This window comes from Tursiops truncatus, chromosome 16 (assembly GCF_011762595.2).
Source record: "Tursiops truncatus isolate mTurTru1 chromosome 16, mTurTru1.mat.Y, whole genome shotgun sequence".
NCBI lineage: Eukaryota > Metazoa > Chordata > Mammalia > Artiodactyla > Delphinidae > Tursiops > Tursiops truncatus.
Window position 1 is genome coordinate 67,448,718 of NC_047049.1, and position 22,945 is coordinate 67,471,662.

Here is a 22,945-nt window from a genome sequence, read left to right on the forward strand (position 1 = left end):
GGTGTTCTTTCTAAGGAAGTGAACATCATGTTCAAGGTGTCTATTTTCTTACAAAAAAGCATTTGGAGGGAGCTCTTTTTCCCATAGTGACAACATGCGGACTTGAGTAACTTCATCAAAGCAAGACTTCTCTCAATCAGCTAACCTCAAACCGCTCAGAGCAAGCCATTACTAGTTTTCAAAAGGGAACCACTTTTCCAAATATTTGAATTTGCTTGTGTTCTGAGCTAACTGTATTGATTACACGAAATATTAGTAAACAGACTTTGCAATATAAATATACTTCCCACACTAAAAAATGTACCAACTTGCTTTTCTTGAGGAAGTTTGGAAGTAAATAAAATAGAAAAAAATTCATGATATAAAAAAATGAATACCTTAATTGTTTTCAAAACAAGAAGTAGGTTTGTCTTATTTCTGATTTTAAGGGTAACAGGTTGATTAAAAAAAAATCACTAAAAACCCACAACTCAGAGGTAAATGCTGTTAACATTTTAGTTAGCAGCATTTAGACTCTCTTCCAGACTCTCCTCTATGTACATGTATCTGAAAAACAACTTCACATATACTGATCCATTTCATCGTCTATCTATTGTTCCTCTATGGTATAGGATCATAACACACACATTGTTTCACTGTTATTGTTCTCCCCCGCCCCCAATCTGGATATGTTTTCATGTCAGTAAGTATAAACTGACATTATTATTTTTTACGGCTAATAGCCACCTTTTTTCTTACCCATTTCTCTTAGGAATTTGGTTTGTTCCAATATTTTGTTACTATAAACAACAACAGGATGAACATTCATACATCTTTGTACCTGTATCTTTGAACACTTGTCTGATTATTTCCTTATGACATGTTCTTAGAAGTTTCTTGCTGAGTTAAAAAGAATACATTTTGATAATTCTTGCCAGACTGTCATCCATAACGATTATTCTACTTTAAACTCTCATAAAAAGTGTATCAGAGTGTTTGTTTCCCAACTTTCTTGTTCTTTTAATTTCACGGTTTAAAATTTAACAGAAGAACTAATTAACACCTCACTATCCTAAAATATTTTAGTCACACCATTTTAAATTTAATAGATGGATACCATAAAACTAGTGTCATGGATTTTCAAATTTATAATCCTGGTTTTATTTAAATAATTGGAATACAATTCTTAACCAATTCTAAGGTATAATTATGAATAAACTGCTGATAAAGGACTCAGATTACTGGTCCAAATCAGCAAAATATATATAGCAGTCCCCATAAACAAAATCAGTATACCTCATTTTTAAAATGCATATTAAGAAAATGCCTATTAGGGACTACTTTTACATGATTAAAGTATTAAGGATGATGGTTCAAGGTTCAAAGTTTCCTCACTCTTAAAGGCATTAGTACCTTAATCAATGGCCAATACTTAATTACTACCTCTTAGATAATAGCCACCAGCTTTTTAAAGTTATTCATTCTGGGGAGAACTTAGAAGAAAGTTCACTATTTTTCCTTTATAAGAAGGGACTGTTCTTTTCTTTCTTTCATTTTTAAAATTAATTAATTCATTATTTTTGGCTGTGTTGGGTCTTCGTTGATGCACGCGGGCTCTCCCTAGTTGTGGTGAGCAGGGGCTACTCTTCGTTGTGGTGCGCGGGCTTCTCATTGCAGTGGCTGCTCTTGTTGCAAAGCACGGGCTCTAGGAGCACTGGCTTCAGTAGTTGTGGCACATGGGCTCAGTAGTTGTGGCTCACGGGCTCTAGAGCGCAGGCCCTGTAGTTGTGGCACATGGGCTTAGTTGCTCCGTGGCATGTGGGATCTTCCCGGACCAGGGATCGAACACGTGTCCCCTGCATTGGCAGGCGGATTCTTAACCACTGTGCCACCAGGGAAGTCCCTCTTTTTTTTTTTAACATCTTTATTGGAGTATAATTGCTTTACAATGGTGTGTTAGTTGCTGCTGTGTAACAAAGTGAATCAGCTATACATATACACATATCCCCATATTCCCTCCCTCTTGCGTCTCCCTCCCACCCTCCCAGGTGGTCACAAAGCAACAAGCTGCTTCCCACTAGCTATCTATTTTACATTTGGTAGTGTATATATGTCAATGCTACTCTCTTACTTCGGAACTGCTCTTTTCAAATTGGTTTTAATCATAAAGGATGATTTTCAGTCTCCCTCAGAAGAAAACTTCTACTTAAAAAACAAAAAAAAGAGATCAAGTAGCCCTGCACCTTATGAACCTAATAATACTTTAATAAGAAATATCCTGAAGATCTTAGTTCTCAATTAGGTCTTGAACTACAACTTTCTTATATGCAAAAAAAATGACTAAGGGACTATGTCTTTTTGTTTATGTGTATGTTTCTAAGACCACAAAAATTTACTAAAATTTTAGAACGTATCAACTATGACATGCTTACAATTTACATTAGAACAAGGTAGTTCTTAGTCTACAAGTCATGATTTCAACACATTTTTCCATGGGAGTAATCCTATTTTCAAACCTGTCATCTTTTGTCACCTGCTTAAAACTTTTTATCTTATAAGTCAATATCCTTCTTTGTTCACAGCACTTACATTAAAGAGGGTTTAATTATAAAACTCAGATGCCAGTACATAGTTTGAGTAGCAAGTTAGAGATCACAGGTCAGAACTAGTGCTGGTGGTAGAGGGTAACCACATCCACTGCTTTCAAAAATTCACGGCAGCACAAGGCGCTACTGCTACTTTCTTAACTGGATTATCTCCAGAGTCAACAAAAAGCAAGCACTAACCTTATTTAGAGAAAATTTAGAGAAGGAGACCTACATACAGTTAAGTGTGAAGCTCAAGAAAATAAGCTTAAAAATAAATGTTGTTTACCCAAATTCAGCTAGCGACCAGGTATTATTTTAGTACCCACCTTGACTCAAGATCCCAATTATGAAAGAACAATACATTAAAACAAAACAAGCACACCTGGTGATTCACCGGAGGCTGGTTTACTTTTCTTTTTTGTTTCTGGGAGAGGTTGGTATGGTCTTTGTCCCACAGGCTCATCACCTTGGATAGCTGTTAGATCATGCATACTGAAACTTCGTAAACGTTCAGTTATTGCTCCTTGGCTCTATTTAACAGAGAAGTGATAGATCCGAGAAAAGAAATGCACTTTAAAATACTTAGTATGTTTCCATTTAACTTTCCTCCAACATTTTATCATGAAGCTTATTCATTTTAAAATGAAACATTCAGAAAAGTTGAAAGAATTCTACAGTGGATACCCATATATCGTTTATATTTTGCTATATCTGCTTTACCACATATTTACCATCTATCCATCCATCAATCAATTTTTAATGCATTTCAAAGCAAGTTGTAGACATCAGTACATTCCACTCCCAAACATTTCAGCTTTAAATTTAATTCAAGAATGTAAAAAAATGTATAATGAGCTTATCCCCTCTGTAAACATCATCCATAATATTTCTCTCTCCTAAAAGCAGCACTTTGAGGCTTACGTTTATGATTCAGAAGAACTTTTTAAAGTAAAAGAGATGCTGTTTTTTTTTTTAAACATAAATTCTACTTTATTATAACATAGCCTATACCTAATTTTCTTTTTCTTTTTCTTTTTAACATCTTTATTGGGGTATAATTGCTTTACAATGGTGTGTTAGTTTCTGCTTTATAACAAAGTGAATCAGTTATACATATACATATGTTCCCATATCTCTTCCCTCTTGCGTCTCCCTCCCACCCTCCCTATCCCACCCCTCCAGGTGGTCACAAAGCACCGAGCTGATCTCCTTGTGCTATGCGGCTGCTTCCCACTAGCTATCTACCTTACGTTTGGTAGTGTATATATGTCCATGCCTCTCTCTCGCTTTGTCACAGCTCACCCTTCCCCCTCCCCATATCCTCAAGTCCATTCTCTAGTAGGTCTATGTCTTTATTCCTGTCTTACCCCTAGGTTCTTCATGACATTTTTTTCCCCTTAAATTCCATATATATGTGTTAGCATACGGTATTTGTCTTTCTCTTTCTGACTTACTTCACACTGTATGACAGACTCTAGGTCTATCCACCTCATTACAAATAGCTCAATTTCATTTCTTTTTATGGCTGAGTAATATTCCATTGTATATATGTGCCACATCTTCTTTATCCATTCATCCGATGATGGGCACTTAGGTTGTTTCCATCTCCGGGCTATTGTAAATAGAGCTGCAATGAACATTTTGGTACATGACTAGAGATGCTGTTTTAAAGCTAAGTCAGGAGTGGTAATGGCTCTACCTAGAACACAGTAAAAAAAATTTAAGAGCCAAAGAATCTTGAGTATGAAAGATATTCAGTTAATGAATTCACCATCCGGCAAAGCATATCTACTAATACACACAATTTAACTTTAAGTCAATTTAAAGCCTTAACAATATGGTAGACATTAGGTACAAGTGGGTATTTAAATTTAACTAAAATTAAATAAGTTTAAAAATTCAGCTCCTTAATTGCACTAGCTACATTTCAAATGCTCAATAGCCACACGTGGCTAGTGGCTATTGTATTGGACAGTGCAGATATAGGACATTCCCATTACTGCAGAAAGTTCAATGCTTTTCATCACTGCACAGCTTTGAAAGGGACATTTCTGAACTTCTCAGACATAACTACATTTCCCCCCAAAGTATAAAGTTTTGTAAAGAGAAAAAAATAATTTCTAAATTTACCCACTTGAAAATTTGCATAGCATACAGATGACTCATTTCTTATTTATAGCTGGATTAAAAATATTCTTCTAAAGGTTTTTTTTTACACTTATTATTTCTTCTTCTCACACATGTGAATTTATGATTGCCTCTAGTTATAATGTAACTGTAGAAACTCATCCATAATGGTTCATCTCTAAATTTCAAAGCCTAGGGCACTATAAACATTCCAACATTACTGCTAACATGTATTTTACACTGAAGAAAAAGGTCTTGTTTCATGAGTCTTGATTTAGCTACTCCGAGTGAATGATATCCTATTCTGTCAAACCCAAACACCATTTTCATACCCCACTTAAAGCTTTGTAATTTCTACCATATTTTTTGAATTATGAAAAAGAATTATTAAATTAAAGGGTCTATATCCTCAGTAAAAATAATTGGATTCCACACATCTTTAAACATTCTTGACAAGGTTTAATTCATTATACTCTCTTTTTATCGGATACGATTTGCTTCTTAAATAGAGGATGACAGAAGACTTCAGACACACACTAAAAGGAAGTGATCAGTGCTCATCTGAAACAGATGCCTTGTTTTCTCAGAACTGTCATTTTCTCTATTCCTACCTTCGTATTTCTGTTCCCTCTCTCAGCAATTCTTGACTGTTTGCCTATTGCCAAATGAATGATAATATACGTCCATGATACCCTCTACTGTAACTCCCAAACCCTCCCACTCAAGAAAGTACATCTCAGCATGCAAATGAGTCAAAGTGCCATTGAATAAGTCTAGCTTTATAGCACCCACAAACTTTGGTATCTTTAATGATTATAATCAACTAATTACTTCGGGCATATCTCACAAATGAACTCACAAATTAATGTTAGTTCTATTGCTGTACTTTATATATTTTGCCTCCAGAGCAAGATTTTAAGAAACTAGAGAGGGACAAATCTTCAGCTTCTTCTGTTCTCTGAGTGCACGTGGTATGGGACTGATATTGAGAATGTAATAAGTAAACTAAATACTCTTTTTATGCCTCTTCTTTTTCATTACTCTTGACTGTTGGAAAGTTCTCCATAGGTTGCAGCATGTTTTAATGTAAACACTGGAGTTTATATAGAGAGTTTCAGCACCAAACTACAGGTACAGTCATGGGTATCTACATGGGTAGATTACACCATCCACTAGGCGTCTGCTTCAGGTTTACATTAAAGGTGAGCAAGGACCAACCCTGAGGTATCTGGGTGATCTATATACAGTATGTATTTTAATGTAGCTCTTGAGTAACCAACCCTCTAGCCCCAAGTATTATCAATCCCCCAAAAAGGCCTGGTACTGTAGACAAAAGCAAAAAGGGGCTGTACCCTCCTTGAAGACCCATGGCACTTCAACAGCCATTATCACTTTGAAAAATCATTTTTTTCCACTGTATATTTTCTAATGGGTCCAGAATAGAACTAATATGGGGAGAGAACTATTGCACTATTATGAACTTCAAAAATATTACATAGATTATAAGTATCTAATGTGACCACTTTAAAGGAGAGGTGTCATCATAAAATAATTGCAGCTAAAGGCAGACCTATTCCCTGTAATTTTTATATATTTAGCACAAGAATTCCATTAATAAGGGAATTATGTTTGCAATACAATGTTAAGTGGAAATACCTACCCTCCACCTCAGAATTCTAAATCATGCAAAATATGGGCACAAGTATGCAGTATGGTTATAGTTAGGGAAAAATATTAAAAAATGAAAACAGTGTGATGTTTAGGCAGATGAGCGATTTTTTTCAAAAATTTCTTCATATTACAAAATTAGTCATAGATGGTATAGCGAAGTTTTAATTGTAACATAGTATACTATAAGAATTTCTGATCCATTTCTTGATCATTTTTCCAATATCTAAATCCCTTACTCCCATAATTAAAAGAAAAAATTGTTTCTACATTTTGACGGCATAAACAGGGAATTATAGTCACTTGTCAATAACAATACAAAAGATATTGAGATTTTGTTTAAATTAACAATGCCTTTTCAGAAACCATCGAGGACAGAAAGCACTGGGATGACATATTCAAAGTTTTGAGAGAAAAGAAGTTTCAAATGTGTATTCACTATCCAGCAAAACTGTCCTTTAAAGAACAAATTCAGACAAAGATTTTTAAAAACTAAGAATTTGTCACTAGCAGCCCTCCCCTATAACAAATACCAAAGGAAGTCATTCTAGCTGAAAGGAAAGGACGCTGGACAGTAAATATAATAGGAACCATGTGAACAAATAAAGAGCACTGTAAAGGCTTCCCTGGTGGCGCAGTGGTTGAGAGTCCGCCTGCCGATGCAGGGGACACGGGTTCGTGCCCCGGTCCGTGAAGATCCCATATGCCGCGGAGCGGCTGGGCCCGTGAGCCGTAGCCGCTGAGCCTGCGCGTCCGGAGCCTGTGCTCCGCAACGGGAGGGGCCACAACACTGAGAGGCCCGCGGACCGCAAAAAAAAAGAAAAAAAAAATGAAGACAGGTTCTAGTCTGAGGAGGAAAATACGTGTGGAAAGAGCAGTCTTAGTCAATAAGTTGGAAGGGCGTTACCATCCACAAGGTAATTCTATATCCCAGTATTTTAGATCCTATTCTCTACAGAAATGTATGTACACTGTCTGTTAAAATTGGTCCTAAAAATCAAAGAGAAGGTAACAGAAAGATTATGATGAGAAAGCAAACGTCAAAGTAATTAAAAAGCATTCTGTAGAATATTTCACATCATTAGCAGAAGTGTTCCTGCCTTCAGGTAACTCTGAGTTCTCGGGGTTTGAATTTGGAGCCCAGAACATCCATTTAAGAAACTAAGAACACTGTAAGGGCTGACTGGGTGGGAGGGCTGGGACCAAATCTAACACATTCAAGCTCTGGAAAGAATTCTCCAGCTGAGAAGCAGCTTCCCGAGCTGGCCTCACACAGAGCTCACTTATATCCAAGGGCACTAGAGAATCTGAATGTCTGCTCAAGCATCCAAGTCTACAGTTGGCATCTGTGAAAAGGGACCCTGCATATATGACTAATTCTAACTTCTTTATACCCAAACGATTCTGCCTTTGTTTAAATACTTCATATCCTGGTTATATATTACATTAAAGTTACTATATTTTGTGTTAAATAAGGGGAATTTACCATGCTTATCAGCATCTTTGTATAAAACCTCAACCTATCCTCTTCACATTTTTAAATTAAGAATTCAAAAACATAATCAGCAATGCTTTATAATCTTACAAGCATACGAACAATCTTTTATGGAACAATTTTTATGATACTGTTCAATAATGAATAGCCATGAAGCTCTATTTCTTGTTGATCTTTGACATACTACATTATAACTGCAGATAGGGTCAGTCCCCAGTTTTTAGGGAAATGGCTTTTCCCTGTGGACATTTAACACAATCTGATCAAGCCTAGAATGGAATTGATTGCATTTGCATTAAGTGAAAAATATATTTTAGTGGTTTTAAGATTAAAGCAATATATATTTATTGAAGAATGTTTGTAACAGAGAAAAATATAAAAAAGAAAGATTATTTGTAACCCATCACCCAAACTACCTATACATATTTATGTATTCTTTTAGCCTTTTCTGACTCATCATACTTTTAGAGCAGGGTTTCTCGACTTCAGCACTAACGCTATTTTGGGCTAGATAATTCTGTGTGTGTGGGGGGGATGCCGTCCTGTGCCTTGTAGGATATTAAGCAGCATCCTTGTCCTCTACCTGAGATGCCACTGGCAGCACCTCCCCTAACTTGTGACAACCCACAACGTCTCCAGACATTGCCAAATGTCCCTTGGAAGGCAAAACTGCCCCCAGTTGAGAACCACTGTTTTAGAGCATAAGGGGTTTTAGAAGTCAGTTTTTACCCCTGCATTTTACGGGTAAGAAAATAAATACTTAGAGAGATCAGTGCAGATGACTGCCCCAAATCTCACTGCTAATTAGTGGCAGAATCAGGGCTAAAAAATGCTGACAACTCAACTGCTATAGAATTCAACTTTCATTATAATATTGTGCTTTCCTAGATTGCAGAGAAAAAAATATGATCTTTCTTCTTCATTGTCTAAAGAAGTGCTCCCTTTCTAAATGGATGATACTAAGCAGCTGAATCTCCTCAAATCGTTTCACAAACAGAAAGCCATTAAAACAGATAGCAAGATGTCAGGATTTTTGACCTAATCGTCATCATTTACAGTCAATAAGATTTCAGAAATTTTAACTTTAATACTCTCATTTCTGTGATAATTGATTTTTTATAATATCTGCCAAAGAATTCACCAGGAAGAGGCTGCCAAAGAAAATCCCAAGAGATGGTTAATACGACTAAAAGTACTTTTCTTCATCTGTCCTTCGTCTGGCAGGAGTGTTGCTCATCTGTACAAAAGCCACCCGCATTTCTCGTGTGAAAGCTATGGGATGTTGAACATCCTCAGTAAAATCCTTGAAGCTCCTTCATATGCTTGTGCTTTGCTCAGCCAAAATAAACTTGGACACTGACCTTGGTAACAGATGCCTGGTAATGAGGTCACAGAACTGAGTAACATTTTCAGAAAATTGCTTTACGGTGTAATAAATGTTCTGATTAGATTCCTATTTTCATCTTTAACATGCTCAGGCGGTTCAACCTGGGGAAACTAGTCAGGGGTACTGCTGATCTTTAAAGGTCACACTGAGAGTCCAATATTTTTAGCCTGAAAGATATTTTTAACAAACCATATATTGCAAAAAAAAAAAAAAGTTTAATAATTCTCAAGTCTTTCTATTAGCTTTCTTGCGGTTTCTCCTTAAACTTGACCTATTTCCTATTTCAGCTTCAATTTACTCTTCGGTATGAAGTGTCTGGTTCAGTGATTCTTCCATCACACTGCCTTTCTTTGACATCTCCAGAGATGAAACTAATTTCCCCTGCTTTAAAATAGGCACAGTAAAACTTGAGGCAAATAGTGTTAACATTATGCTGTGTTCAGCATATTTAACGACTATTTCTAATGAATAAAATCCAGTATGGTTGATGCCAACATTCCTGTGCTCATGAGGAGAATGGTGAGGGTTGCCTCATACGGTGAGCTTGATAACAAAAGGATCACGAGATCACAAACAAAAGAGAGCATTCCAAAGTGAATTCAAATCACAGGATGTGTGTTTGATTGTTCTGCAGTGGTAACTTAGATGACTTTTATGATCTGTTTCCTGCCTTTGAAGTGGGGAGGTGGTTTTGATTTGTTAAATGTATAAATAAAAACAAACATTGAACAACAAAGAAGCCAGAGAAACACAGGTATAGAATTACTTTTATAGCCTTTCTACAGCAAAGTGTTTCTGTGAGACGATGCTTATTTTTATTTTATTTATTTTTTTGGTCTGCACCGTGAGGCTTGTGGGATCTTAGTTCCCCAACCAGGGATTGAACCCTGGCCCTCGGCAGTGAAAGCACGGAGTCCTAACCACTGCACCGCCAGGGAATTACCAGATAATGCTTATTTTCATAGTGGAGGGCAAGGGGTAGGCTCTAAGCAACCAAAGATGAGGTAAAATTTTCAGTTAGTGAATACAGACATTCAGCTTGACAGTAGTAGCCTGTGAGGGTAAAGACTGTATCTATTTTGTTCATTGCTGCATCCCAAGCACCTACCATATGGTAGTCATTAAATACATACATAGGGACTTCCCTAGAAGTCCAATGGGTAAGACTCTGGCTCCCAATGCAGGGGGCCCGGGTTCAATCCTTGGTCAGGGAACTAGATCCCACATGCTGCAACTAAGACTGGGTGCAGCCTAAATAAATAAATAAATAAATATTAAAAAACATACATACATATAGATGTTAAATACATTAAATACATATATGTTGAATAAATATATCGGATGTTAAATACTGATGGCAGCAAAGTATGTATAAAATAAAAATAAATAAGAAGGGAACCAGGATAAGATAATCTAGTTGGGGTTTCTGATTCCTCACACAGAGTTTGGAAGTAGTAAGTCAAAATAAAATAAATATCCTACAAAATAGTGACAATATGTAGGGAGGTGTCTCACAGAGTATGCAGGATTATAAACTATATTTAAGTGTTAAAGTGAAGAGAGCAAGGACTTCCCTAGTGGTGCAGTGGTTAAGAATCCGCCTGCCAAAGCAGGGGACGTGGGTTTGCACCCTGGTCCAGGAAGATCCCACATGCCGGGGTGGGGGTGGGGGCAGCAACTAGGCCCGCGCACCACAGCTACTGAGCCTGCGCACTATAGCCTGCAAGCCACAACTACTGAAGCCGGCGCGCCTAGAGCCCATGCTCCACTACAAGAGAAGCCACCGAGATGAGAAAGTCCACGTACCGCAAAGAAGAGCGGACCCCGCTCGCCCACCGCAACTAGAGAAAGCCTGCGCACAGCAACGAAGACCCAATGCAGCCAAATAAAGAAAAAAAAAAGTAAAGAGGGCAAATGGGATTTGTGTGCTTCTATGTTTCCTAAAACAATGTTCTAAAACGTCTATATTTTCTAAGCAATTTTTTTTTCTAAGCAATTTTTGATGTCGAAAGTTAATTTTTTGCCATAGAATCACGTTGAATGTTGCTTTTAAGTATGGAAAACTCAGAAAGCATCTTCTTTGGGGTGTAAATAAATACACGTACTTCATTTGTAAAGTTAAATGATGCTAAATTTTGTAACAAAAGAAAGCAAGAAGCCCTCGATCCCCTTCTCTCCATACCCCTGCAGGCAACCACTTTAAAACCTCTACTTTCATATACAGCAGATGAGGACTTTAGTTCTCTTCCACCTCATTTTCTCCTCCTCGCCATCCTCCCAATTGAGAAGTTAAGTCAATCACCGATGGTTACTTAGAAAGTCACACTCAGCACTTTCTGGATCTGAAACCTATTTTCCTTCCATACACTACACACCAAAACCAATTATGCTACGGTATTTAAAATAAACCACACTAATTACTACATGCAAAGAAATCCAAAAGCCATAATGCGAATTTTCACAGAAGGCATTCATTCCTTTGATAATTTGGCTTGCAAAACACAACACATGACATTAGTAATTGGCTAAGTAAAATCTTAAGTTTTAAGAACAGAAATTTTTCATGCCTTATTTTGAATAATCAGTTACCTCAAACTGGTTGAAGTATGGGTGCAGAAGTAAGCCAGAAATCCTACCAAGATATTGCCATGGAGAGAGAGAGGGAAAAAACACCAAAGACAGAGAAAGAAAGAATGGTCATCTTTACTAAAGGTGATTTACTCAAAACTATTTTAAGGTTATAAAGTAGGAAAATTATGACAAAATGACATTTTCCAGTATGTTTTACTTACTAACTAGCTCTCATTTTGTCATCAATTAAGAGTTTCAAAATATCCAACAATTATAGAAAACACATGTTAAAATGCCTTTAAAATAATCTACTTGTTTTTTTTCTAGTATTACAAAAATAAACAGAAGGTAAATTTGTGCCAGAATTTTATAATGATCTGAAGTAAAAAGCCACCCTACTTTATTCATTGACAATGTGACACTGGATTAAAAAAAAAAAGGTAAATAAAAAATTACCTTCACTGCTGCAGTGACAGCAGCAGTAGCTGCTAAATTTAAACCTTGCCGCCCAAAGTTTACCATAGTCTCATAGCCTCGTTCCTTTGCTTGTACAATATAATCATCAATCTCCTAGAAAAAAAATCAAACCCACAAATATTAATTTTATTTAAAAAGAGTGTCAAGAAGCTGAAAACTGGGACTTCTCCCCCTTAACATAATAGTTTCACTCACTTTATAGCATATAGCATGTGATGATATACCTTTCTAATAAGTGATTTGTGGAAATAATCTGTATATCTTACCCTTTCCTTTGAAGAAAGTAGTGGATGAAGGAATTTTCTATATATTAAACTTGCTCCTTTGGTATAGGGAGAGAGCAGCCATATGACAAAAGCAATCTTAAGCTCATAGTACAGGGGGAACCTAACGAGAAAAAATTAGAAAAAAATGCCAGTGAAAATAAAGTACAGACCATGAGGAAATTGCAAAAAAACCTTTTTACAAAGTTCAGTCACTGGGTTAAGTTTTCACATGTAAAAAGTTGTGATCAGGGAAACAACCATGTTTGCACTGACAAAATCTCATTAACTATACAGATCAGAGCAACCTGACCCCTGGAGTGATTCACACCCTCTAGTACAAGATTGCTCCGTTTAGACAAGCACAGCCAAGCTGCCAAACTGACTGTGGCAGTTCAGAGAGGGCATTAATAGCATTTATAACCATGATAGTAAGGTACACCCACCCTGTCTGCAGAGCGTAGCTGTTATGGCATTACCTGGACACACCTCCAAGCATCAGGAGTCACCTTTATAAGCGCCAAGTGTACAGTGTTACACCATATACACATCTCCTTCCCTTAGAACTCCCAGAAAACGCCCCCTCCAATTTCATTTGGCCAGAACCGCAGCACTTGACAGACCTAAACTGTTCACTTGAAAGGAGAATGGAATTGCCATTGTGGTAACCTGGGAATTAGGGTAATATACCAATGCCCCTTCCCACTTGATTTTTCAGTGCCTTCTCCGTAGGCTGAATACACTTCCTCAAGCAATGACCATGGCTTTAGCCATGTGACCTGCTTTGGGCAACAGAATGTGAGTGTGACATATGTCACATGCAAGGAGACGCTTTAAATGCCCTTTGACTCCCTCACCTCAACACCCCCAACCTCTTGCTTTCAACTTTTGTTTTTGGCCACGAGAACAGCTGCTTCTTCAGCCTTGGTCCTTGAACAAGAAGACACTTGAAACTGAGCTGAGCCCAGTAAAGTTGCAGCCAACCATTTGTCCTCAAATAGCTTGAGCAAGAAATGAATGTTTGTTTTTCTAACCCATTGTGCTTTTAGGGTTGTTTGTTGCCACAGCAAAAGTTAACTAATACATCATGAGGAGACCAGCATCTTGTGGTACATGAAGCACTAAGATACATGACAAAAAAAAAAAAATCTGGGCTCTTCTGATGAGACAGATGGGCAGGGGGCAGTGAGGAATGACTCTTGTGTAGTCTACAAAGGGTCTCTGCAGTGCAGTTACAGAGGAGTTTCTGGACTACCATTGCTCATGGTAAGCTTTTTCTACGTTGTTTACTTTTTAATAGTGTATATGTGCTACATCTGCAATCAGGAAAAAAAAATAGAAGTCTTTAAAGAGAGAGCATTGAAATTTAACAGACCTAGTGTGGCTTGGAATCTGTGTTCTGCCACTTAAAAACAAACAAACAAACAACCCTCCCCAAACCCCTACACCAAAACATAACAGGTAAATAAATGAGCTGTGGGACAGAGGAAGAGAAAGATCAATGCAGATACAGAGAAGTTGAAAAATAAAGGCAGGTCATTAAGAACATTTAAGTCTGATGACTTCTGTTTTTTCCTAGTAATCCAATGTGACCTAGTGTGCTATGAGAATATGATGAGAATAGCGAAGTCAGAAAGACAGTTTAAGCAGAGAACAGTTAAATGTTTGAAACAGATGCAGGAGGGAATGGAAGTAGCCACTGACCAAAAGCAAGTAAAAGGAATCGTGACTTTCAAACTGATACCAATATGAGCAGCTGATTGATTTTTTTCAGCTCAACTGGTAGTCTGGGTAAAGAAGCAAAGAAAAGCAATTGTTGGGCTAATTTAGGATGAAGGTTTGTGCAGCAAAGGCGGTTTAAGATAGTGGCAAGGTAGTAAAAGTTTAAAGAGCTTGAAAGGAGGATTTCTCCAAGTGATGGAAAGGTATAGATGGAAATACACTACTGAAATACAGCACAAGGAGATTCAAGTTGTTCCATTAAGTATTGCTCCTCAGTAAAATGTTAAATCCTCGAGGATATAAACATGCTTTAATTTTGCCCCATGCTGTTTGGAATAGAGCAGTCAAGGAGCTGGTGTTGGGGGGTGTTTCTGTGTGGATTTGACATCATCCAGTTTGAATGTTTGTAGATGAGACTTTTAAGGATGGGGTGGGAGCGCTAAAACCAGATGCTGTGGGATTCAAAAGAGGAGTCGTTTAGGAAGTAATCAAGAAAAAATAGTCTGAAGTCATCAGTGTGGAAAAAAGATAACGACAACCAAGTTTTCTCTATTCCAAGGTAGTGGGAGTTGTGTGGGAGATGGGCAGGGAGTGGCATGTGGGGAGGATGAGCCGCCTTCACCTGGGGGATTTCAAAAGGAAAGTAATGTTCTTGTGGGGAACCCACATGAAGAAAATGATACAATGGATAATTAGGTAGACTGATCAAATTCACTCAGTTAACAGCTGGAGCAGGATAAGAACTCAGGACACCTGATCAAGAGTCTATAGTCTGGCCTTTTGCCAACACTAGAACTTACCAAGCAACTGTCTGATCTGCTACTGTTTCAGTCACAGTATAGAGAGCAAAGACAATCCAGTACATCATCCATCGAACCTGTAAAACAATAAAAATATGTATGAAATAATAGACCAAAGTTATCTGCAACTCTGAAAAACTGTATATATCATACATAGTACGTTGGATTAAATGCAGAAGGCGATGGTTTAATTCTCAACAGGTTTTATGCCTGAGTTCCTCATATCACTACATCAGTAGTCTTGGGATATAAGAATCAAATAATAACAAATCTCTAGGCTTTGATACAATACAATGTAGGAACCGAAATGAGAGAATTGAAAAAATAGGACATGTTTTTCTTAACTGGAGGAAAATTCTTTAAAAGATCTTATCTACATGCTCCCTTATGAAGATTACTAGCTATTTAATTATTATACAAATCATATAGTATATGTATGATATGACCACATTTAATCTTTATTAGTCTTTCAAATTTTGCATTCCTTATTTCTCAATATATAGAAACTATTCGGAAACCAAAGAACAATCCTGGGTTTGTTACACCCATAATGCTAGTCATCCACTTTGCAAGTCTAAGGTTAGTGCCTTCTTCCTCTTGCCCTAAATACAAGCCTGTAATCTTTCGCATATCCTTTTCCTTCGACTCCAATACCACAAGAGTAGTTGCAATAGACCAAATGTTTGTGTCCCCTCAAAATTCATATGCTGAAATCCTAACCCTGAATGTGTACCAGAAGGTGGGGCCTTTGGGAGGTTTTTAGGTCATGAGGGTAGTGTCCTCATGAACGTGAATGGTGTCCTTATAAAAGAGACCCCAGAGAGCTCTCTCTGCTCTTCCACCATGTGAGGACATAGCAAGAAGATGGCCATCATAAACCAGGAGGTGGGCCCTCACCAGACATGGGGTCTGCTGGCACTTTGATCTTGGACTTCTCAGCCTCTTAAACTGTGAGAATAAATTTCTGTTGTTTATAAACCACCTAGACTATGGTATTTTTGTTATAGCACCCTGAAAGAACTAAGACAGTAGTTCAGGACATCTTTACCTCTTGCCTGGAATAGAGCATCCTAAAAGGTCCTCAAGACTCTGGTATCTCTGTACCAATCCTTTTCATGGAATGCTGCCATATTAATTTTATCTTGAACTCATTCTCACAAATGAGTGAGAATACACCTTTCCACCTTCCTAAGCACAGAGACTCTCATCTCTCATGTAGGTTGGATTTTCCTTAAGGGTTAAAATCTCTGCTTTTCAACCTAGGTGTCCATCGATAGATGAATGAATAAAGAAGATGTGGTACATATATACAAAGGAATATTACTCAGCCATAAAAAGAAACAAAATTGAGTTATTTGTAGTGAGGTGGATGGACCTAGAGTCTGTCATACAGAGGGAAGTAAGTCAGAAAGAGAAAAACAAATACCGTATGCTAACACATATATATGGAATCTAAAAAAAAAAAAAAAAAAAGTTCTGAAGAACCTAGGGGCAGGACAGGAATAAAGATGCAAACGTAGAGAATGGACTTGAGGACACGGGGAGGGGGAAGTGTAAGCTGGGACCAAGTGAGAGAGTAGCAGCGACATATATATACTACCAAACGTAAAACAGCTAGCTAGTGGGAAGCAGCCACATAGCACAGGGAGATCAGCTTGGTGCTTTGTGACCACCTAGAGGGGTGGGATAGGGAGGGTGGGAGGGAGGGAGACGCAAGAGGGAGGGGATATGGGGATATATGTATACGTATAGCTGATTCACTGTGTTATACAGCAGAAACTAACACAACATTGTAAAGCAATTATACTACAATAAAGACGTAAAAAAAAAAAACCCTCCACTTTCTCAATAATATAATAATGGCTAACAATAATACACAAAACCATGACAACCATAGGCCAGGGACTGTACTAAGTGTATCACATATATTAATTCACTTATCCCCACAACAACATTAGGAAGTAGGAAACATAATTATATGATTATAAGGAAACGGTGGCAGAGAGAGGTAAAATGACTTATTCAAGCTTCCTGACTCTGGAATTGGTGCTATTAACCAATTTTGCCACGTACAGAAAGAAATGTGAGGAATTGCTGAAGGCGAGGTCCAAGAATAACCACTACTTCCCTTGTTCTCATCCCAATAAGATGACAAAAAACCAAAAATTAGGTCTCTATAATGAGCTAGAATTGACCTATTTAGTTTTAATACAGATGCTTGTTTGGGTATTCCATAAACAATAAGGAACTATAACTCAGGTAGCTTTAACAGTTTTCTATGTTCATAGAGAAATCAATTAATAATAGCCATGAAAAACTTTTGAAGCAATGTGTTGTGACATATGCGTAATAATTTACCCAAGAGCTTAGAAAATTGCCTGAAGCAAATAGTAGGGCACGTTATCTCTATTTAAAATACAACGAAATTGGTTTATAAGATTATCATCTCAAATTAAAAAAGAAAGACCAAATATTCTCTTTAGTTTTTCACTTTTCATAAGTTATCTTAAATCCCTCACTGCTGCCAGTTCCAAGCTTTTGTCCCAATATGGGGATTTTCTTCCAGGGCTAAAATCCTATGTTTTTTCTCCCCGCCCCTTTCTATTTAAAAGAAAGTGAGGCTCTCACATGAGTTCCTTCATTTAGCTTTTCCAAATCAAACAGTAATTTAGTACTCTTACCGTTCAACTGTATTCACAAGGTTATCCCCTCAAAAAGAAATGAAGAAAAAAAGCCCCTGCAAACAAAACAACGCACTTTCACTGAGCCAGAAGGGACCTTGGTGGCGATCAAGTTTTTTGAACTACATAAGCCTTTATTGAAAAAAACTGTAAAACAATTACAAAAAAACCAGCTCTGGTTGGTCCTCCCATTCTATCCACCGTCGGACTCTTGAGGAAACTCCAAGAAACCCTACTGCTCCATGGGGCAGAGTTCGAAAATAAGTAACCTGGCAAACTCCTCTCATTTTACTGAGGGCCAAAGTAAGCACGTTGTGCAAGGTCGCCAAGCTGGGAAATGGGCGCAGGAGGGCACAGTCTACTTTGAAGCCTGAACCAGGCAGATTTTCAAACAAGCAGCTGCCATCAGACCAACCTTTTCAGCTCTCTTTTCCCTCTCCGGCACTCAGCCTGGGGATTTCAGTGTAAACGTTACCACCTTCTTTCCCGGGAAAGTGGTGGCTTGAGTTAAATGGTCTCTCTCATAGGAACTTTAGGAAACTTTCAGAAAAATAAATGATTTAAGTCAACGCTTGTTATTTTTCATTATTTTACTATTTCACAACAGTCATTATGGTTGTGATCTTCCAAATGGATAACAACGATAAAAAATACCCCACAGGGCTTCTCTGGTGGCGCAGTGGTTGAGAGTCCGCCTGCCGATGCAGGGGACACGGGTTCGTGCCCCGGTCTGGGAGGATCCCACATGCCACGGAGCGGCTGGGCCCGTGAGCCATGGCCGCTGAGCCTGCGCGTCCGGAGCCTGTGCTCCGCAACGGGAGAGGTCACAGCAGTGAGAGACCTGCTTACCGCAAAAAGACAAAAAAAAAACCAAAACAAACAAACAAAAAGAAACAACCCACAAATAGTCATAATTTACCTGTTAATAGGGTTGAGTAGAGGTGAAAGGAACTGCACAGATAGCTAATGTTTGGTGATACTCCCTGAAAGACTACTTCTCAAATAAACTAGAGCTGCTACAGTCCCACAGGTTTCAAAAGCACCCTGGCTTCAGTAAAGTCAAGTGTTAATTCAGTTTTCAAATTCATTTTAAACCCCCAAATAAATAAGTACTTTCACGTATATAATGTTTATCTCTAAAAAGAAAAAATTTATTTAGGTTGTGAGAATATGCAATAATGCCAAAAATTAAAAAAGGGAGAAAAGAAGAAAAAGAAGGCTCTATCTTTTTAGTTAAAAAACAACAACAAACTATATACTCAATAGGGTATTCCTAGACATTTTCCTGAGATATCGGCTACAATTTTATATAAGCAAAACTCCATGGTTCTAATTTATCTTTAATGAATATATTCTTTGACCATCTGCTCTCATAAACTTATGGATTTTTTTGTTGTCCTCATTAGAAAGATGGACCTTAAATATAGTTGAGTTGAGGTAATAATTAAATGAATTCAATGAGTGTGTGTTATTCACAGGAACAAGCACAAAGAAAGTTAACCTTGAAAAGATATTGCTTTCTTTTTTCTGTTAATGGTTGGGATTTTATACCAAACGATTACTCAGCAAAGCTTTCATTAAAACTATACCTCAAGGCTGCTCAGCCTACTGTTTAAGGTCTAGCCCAAAGGAAATAACAGAAAGAAGTCGAGGAGAGAAAGAAAAGAAGGAAGAAAGGAAGGAAGGAAGGAAGGAGGGAGGGAGGGAGGGAGGGAAGGAAGGAAGGAAGAAAGAAAAAAGAGCAAGTCACAAAATTAGAATTATAAATATGTGGAGATAAAATATTCTTTAGATCGACAGAAAACATCAATAACAAAATGCAATACTAAAACAAAAAACTAGTAGGAAAACAATCACACTGATAATCTTATGACTGTATATAACCAAATATAATAGAAATAAGTGTCATTAAAATGTTATGCAAATGAAAGACTGTAACTTAAAAGGTAACTGTAATAAACCACAATCTACCTTTAAAATTACTGGAAAAAAGAATTGATGTTCTTAAGATAGTGGGAACAAGTACTATTTCTTTCCAGTTCAGAAACAATTGGTAAAATCGACAAAACTGTTGTTTAGGTATCTTCATGAGAACAATGAGTAATAAGAAAGCTACTCAACTTTTTCTTAAAATTCTCTTTGATTCCAGGGAATTGAATTATCCAGCAAAGTGGAGCTTATACCTATAAGCACTAAGATGGACACACACACACATCCTACTTTTGATACATCTTTCATATCAAACATAATTTAGACTATTCCTAAGGACTCAGGTGGGCTCATTATATATAACACTCATTGACACAACTGTAGCAAACCCTACCTACTTCACATCATGGGAATAGAAACAGGAATATAACAGCTTCTGTCCTCAAGGAGTTAACATTTTACTGGGGAGAAAAACGGGTAAATAACAGTGATTTTAAAAATGTTCTTCTGTTTTTACTACATTAGATGCCCTAGTTCCCAGTATGAGTCAAGAGCACAAGTTTGAGGAAAGCTTATTAAAGGGACTATTTATAAAGTTGTGGGTGAGGTTCAGGAAAACCAACAAAGGATAGTAGTTCACCCTTGAGCTAGAGACAGCAGGAACTGACGTTATCCCCTTGGTGTGAAGAAGGGAGGACAGGGAAGGGTTTCATGGGATCCAGACAGGGTAACCGTAGGGGAGAGCTGTAGCCTCAGGTAGACAGTCACAGCCAACCTGCAGTGGCAGGGAGACCAGTACTCCGACTGCACGCTCACCCTGCCATCTGATCTTCTGCAGGAGCCTCTCATGAGCCAAACCCAAAGGGAAGTCAGACATAATGCTGCCTGTAAGGACTGGCTTCCTGGGCCCCAAGTGAGGCAGAGCAAGGTGGAGCGTGGGGAAGAAACTCCCCTGGAGGGGCAGGTGGTAGGTCCCAGCGCTATTCAGCCTGTCCGCTCTTGGAAACATATCAGGAATCAAAGTCATTTCTCACCCTTTCCACAGACACCTCCCCAGGGCACATGACCATCATCTCCTGTCTGGATTATCCCTATAGCGTCCTAACTGATTGCTCTGCTTTTTTGGGTCTTTTGCACACATCACTGAGTGTCTCCTTAACGAGCAGGTCATTCCTTTGCTCAAACCCCTCCGATGACCCCCCCTCAGGATTCTTACCTCAGCCTACAAGGCCCTGTGGATCTGGCACCTCAGCTGCCTCTCTGGCCTCATCTTCTCCTCTTCCTCCTTCCCTTGTTCTGCTCCAGTCACATTGGCCCTTTACTGTCCTTCCTGTGTAAGGTAATGTTCCTGCCTCAGGGCCTTAGTACATGCTATTTCCTTGTTGAAATGCTCTTCCCTCAGTTTCTCACTTGCTTCAGGTCTCTGCTCAAATATTCATCCAAGAGGCCTTTCCTGACCACTTGTTTAAAGTAACAATGTCGTTCTAACTCCCTTATCATGACTTATTTTTCTCTTTAGCACATATCACATATCATAGACACATCTAACAAATATTCAATTTTTTTCCTGCCTTTCCTTACTAGAATGTAAACTCCAAGAGGACAAAGACTTTCATTTTTTTCACTACTACATTTTTTTCACTACTAAATCCTCTGCGCCTGCAATTCATAAACATATGAATTGTTGCATGAATATGGGGCTGCTTAGTGTGCTCCTTTACGTCAGGACTGCAAAAGGCTGGACGGTAGACAAGAGGTAAAGACATGACAATTAAATATAGAGGAGTCTTTTAAGAGACCTGGTTTAAAAAGAAAAAAAGGGGAAATAAAAAATAGCAGGAGGCAAAAGGAAAGCATGTGTACAGCCTCAAGGACTGAACATTTTACTGGAGAGATAATGAGATTCAAATTATGAGAAAGCAGGAATACTTAATGGAACAAGATCTTGAATGAGACAGACAAGAATAATATTAGAAAGTAGAGTGGGATCAAGAAAGACGCAGGGGGACTTCCCTGGTGGCACAGTGGGTAAAACTCCACACTCCCAATGCAGGGGACCCAGGTTCGATCCCTGGTCAGGGAACTAGATCCCACATGCATGCCACAACTAGGCGTTCGCATGCCACAACTAAGAAGCCCACGTGCCACAACTAACACCCGGCGCAACCAACCAACCAACCAACCAAATAAATAAATAAATGTTTAAAAAAATAAAAAGAAAGAAAGAAACAGGGATGCATCTTCCTCTGGGATAGAAGGAAAAGAATAGTGGCCATGCTGGGAAGAGGGCTGAAGTGGTTCATAGTTGAGGACCTCTATCTTTACTCTGCAGTAGGAGGGCAGGTCATCTTTTAAGGCTGGGGATGGGTGGGAAGGAGAGTGGACTTGAAAAGAGTAGTAAAGGTTTTTACAAGTTGTCTATATGGATGGAAAAAGACCTGCCTAGTATAGAGATGGAAGAGGTTATGTGACCAAGGATGCTCTCCACTGCTCTGGGTGTCAGAGCTAGTGGGCTGCAAAGAAAGGTCTAGGATGGTGAAACCAGACAGGTGTGGAGGTGACAGCTTGCTGTCCATAAAAAGACAGAATAATGGAGTGGTGGCTGGGGAGTGGCCCAGCCAGGGCCGTGCTTCTCAGTCTAACCTCTGAGGGAGGAAGGGCCACGTGTCCTGTTCTCACCGACAGAATCTTAGCTGAGGCTTTTGAGTAGGGCTGGGTCTCCCCCACAGGCTCTCTCCCTTCCTGTGGCTGGGAGGGCAGGGGGCAGAGCAACCTTGGAATCTATTTGTTCAAGATGGGCAGGGCCCTAGTTCTTACACGGTTGCTTGAGAAGCATTTCTTGCTGAAGTCAACACTAACCTGGACCGTCATGTGAGAGAGGAAAACATTTCTGTATTCCCTCAGCCATTGCATTTTTCCCCGCATTTTGTGATTATAGCAGCTTAGCCTACCCTAATATAAAAGGCTATCCTCTAGTCTCTATGGAGAGTGAGAGGGCAAGGCCATAGTAGCCACGGTTCCAGAACTAGGTGGACATTGGTCACAGTGCCATTGGCTGCCATCTGTGACACAGCTAATGCCCTGGTTGGCAGTGATGGGTGCTGCTACCGCAGTGATCTGGAAATGGAGAAGAGGACTTTCCTTTTAAGAAACTCTGGCTGAGATATCCCCAGGGGACTCTCAGAAGTATTGGGGAAGAAACTGGAGGACAGGCAAGATTGATATTCTCATGCAGCAGACTGGGGCAGAGTCAGAGAA

General features: G+C 38.6%; 1 protein-coding gene across 4 annotated transcripts in view; it reads right to left on the reverse strand.

The window, feature by feature from the left end:
- REEP3 (receptor accessory protein 3) overlaps positions 1-22,945 on the reverse strand; it is a 100,173-nt gene that overhangs the window by 9,303 nt on the left and 67,925 nt on the right. For all 4 annotated transcript variants that reach the window (XM_019935841.3, XM_019935840.3, XM_019935839.3 and 1 more), the window contains 4 exons: positions 15,078-15,154; positions 12,559-12,679; positions 12,272-12,385; positions 2,950-3,097 (listed from right to left, as the gene is read on the reverse strand). In XM_019935841.3, coding sequence (XP_019791400.1) covers positions 2,950-3,097; positions 12,272-12,385; positions 12,559-12,679; positions 15,078-15,154 — 460 coding nt within the window. The remainder of the gene's footprint in view (positions 1-2,949; positions 3,098-12,271; positions 12,386-12,558; positions 12,680-15,077; positions 15,155-22,945) is intronic.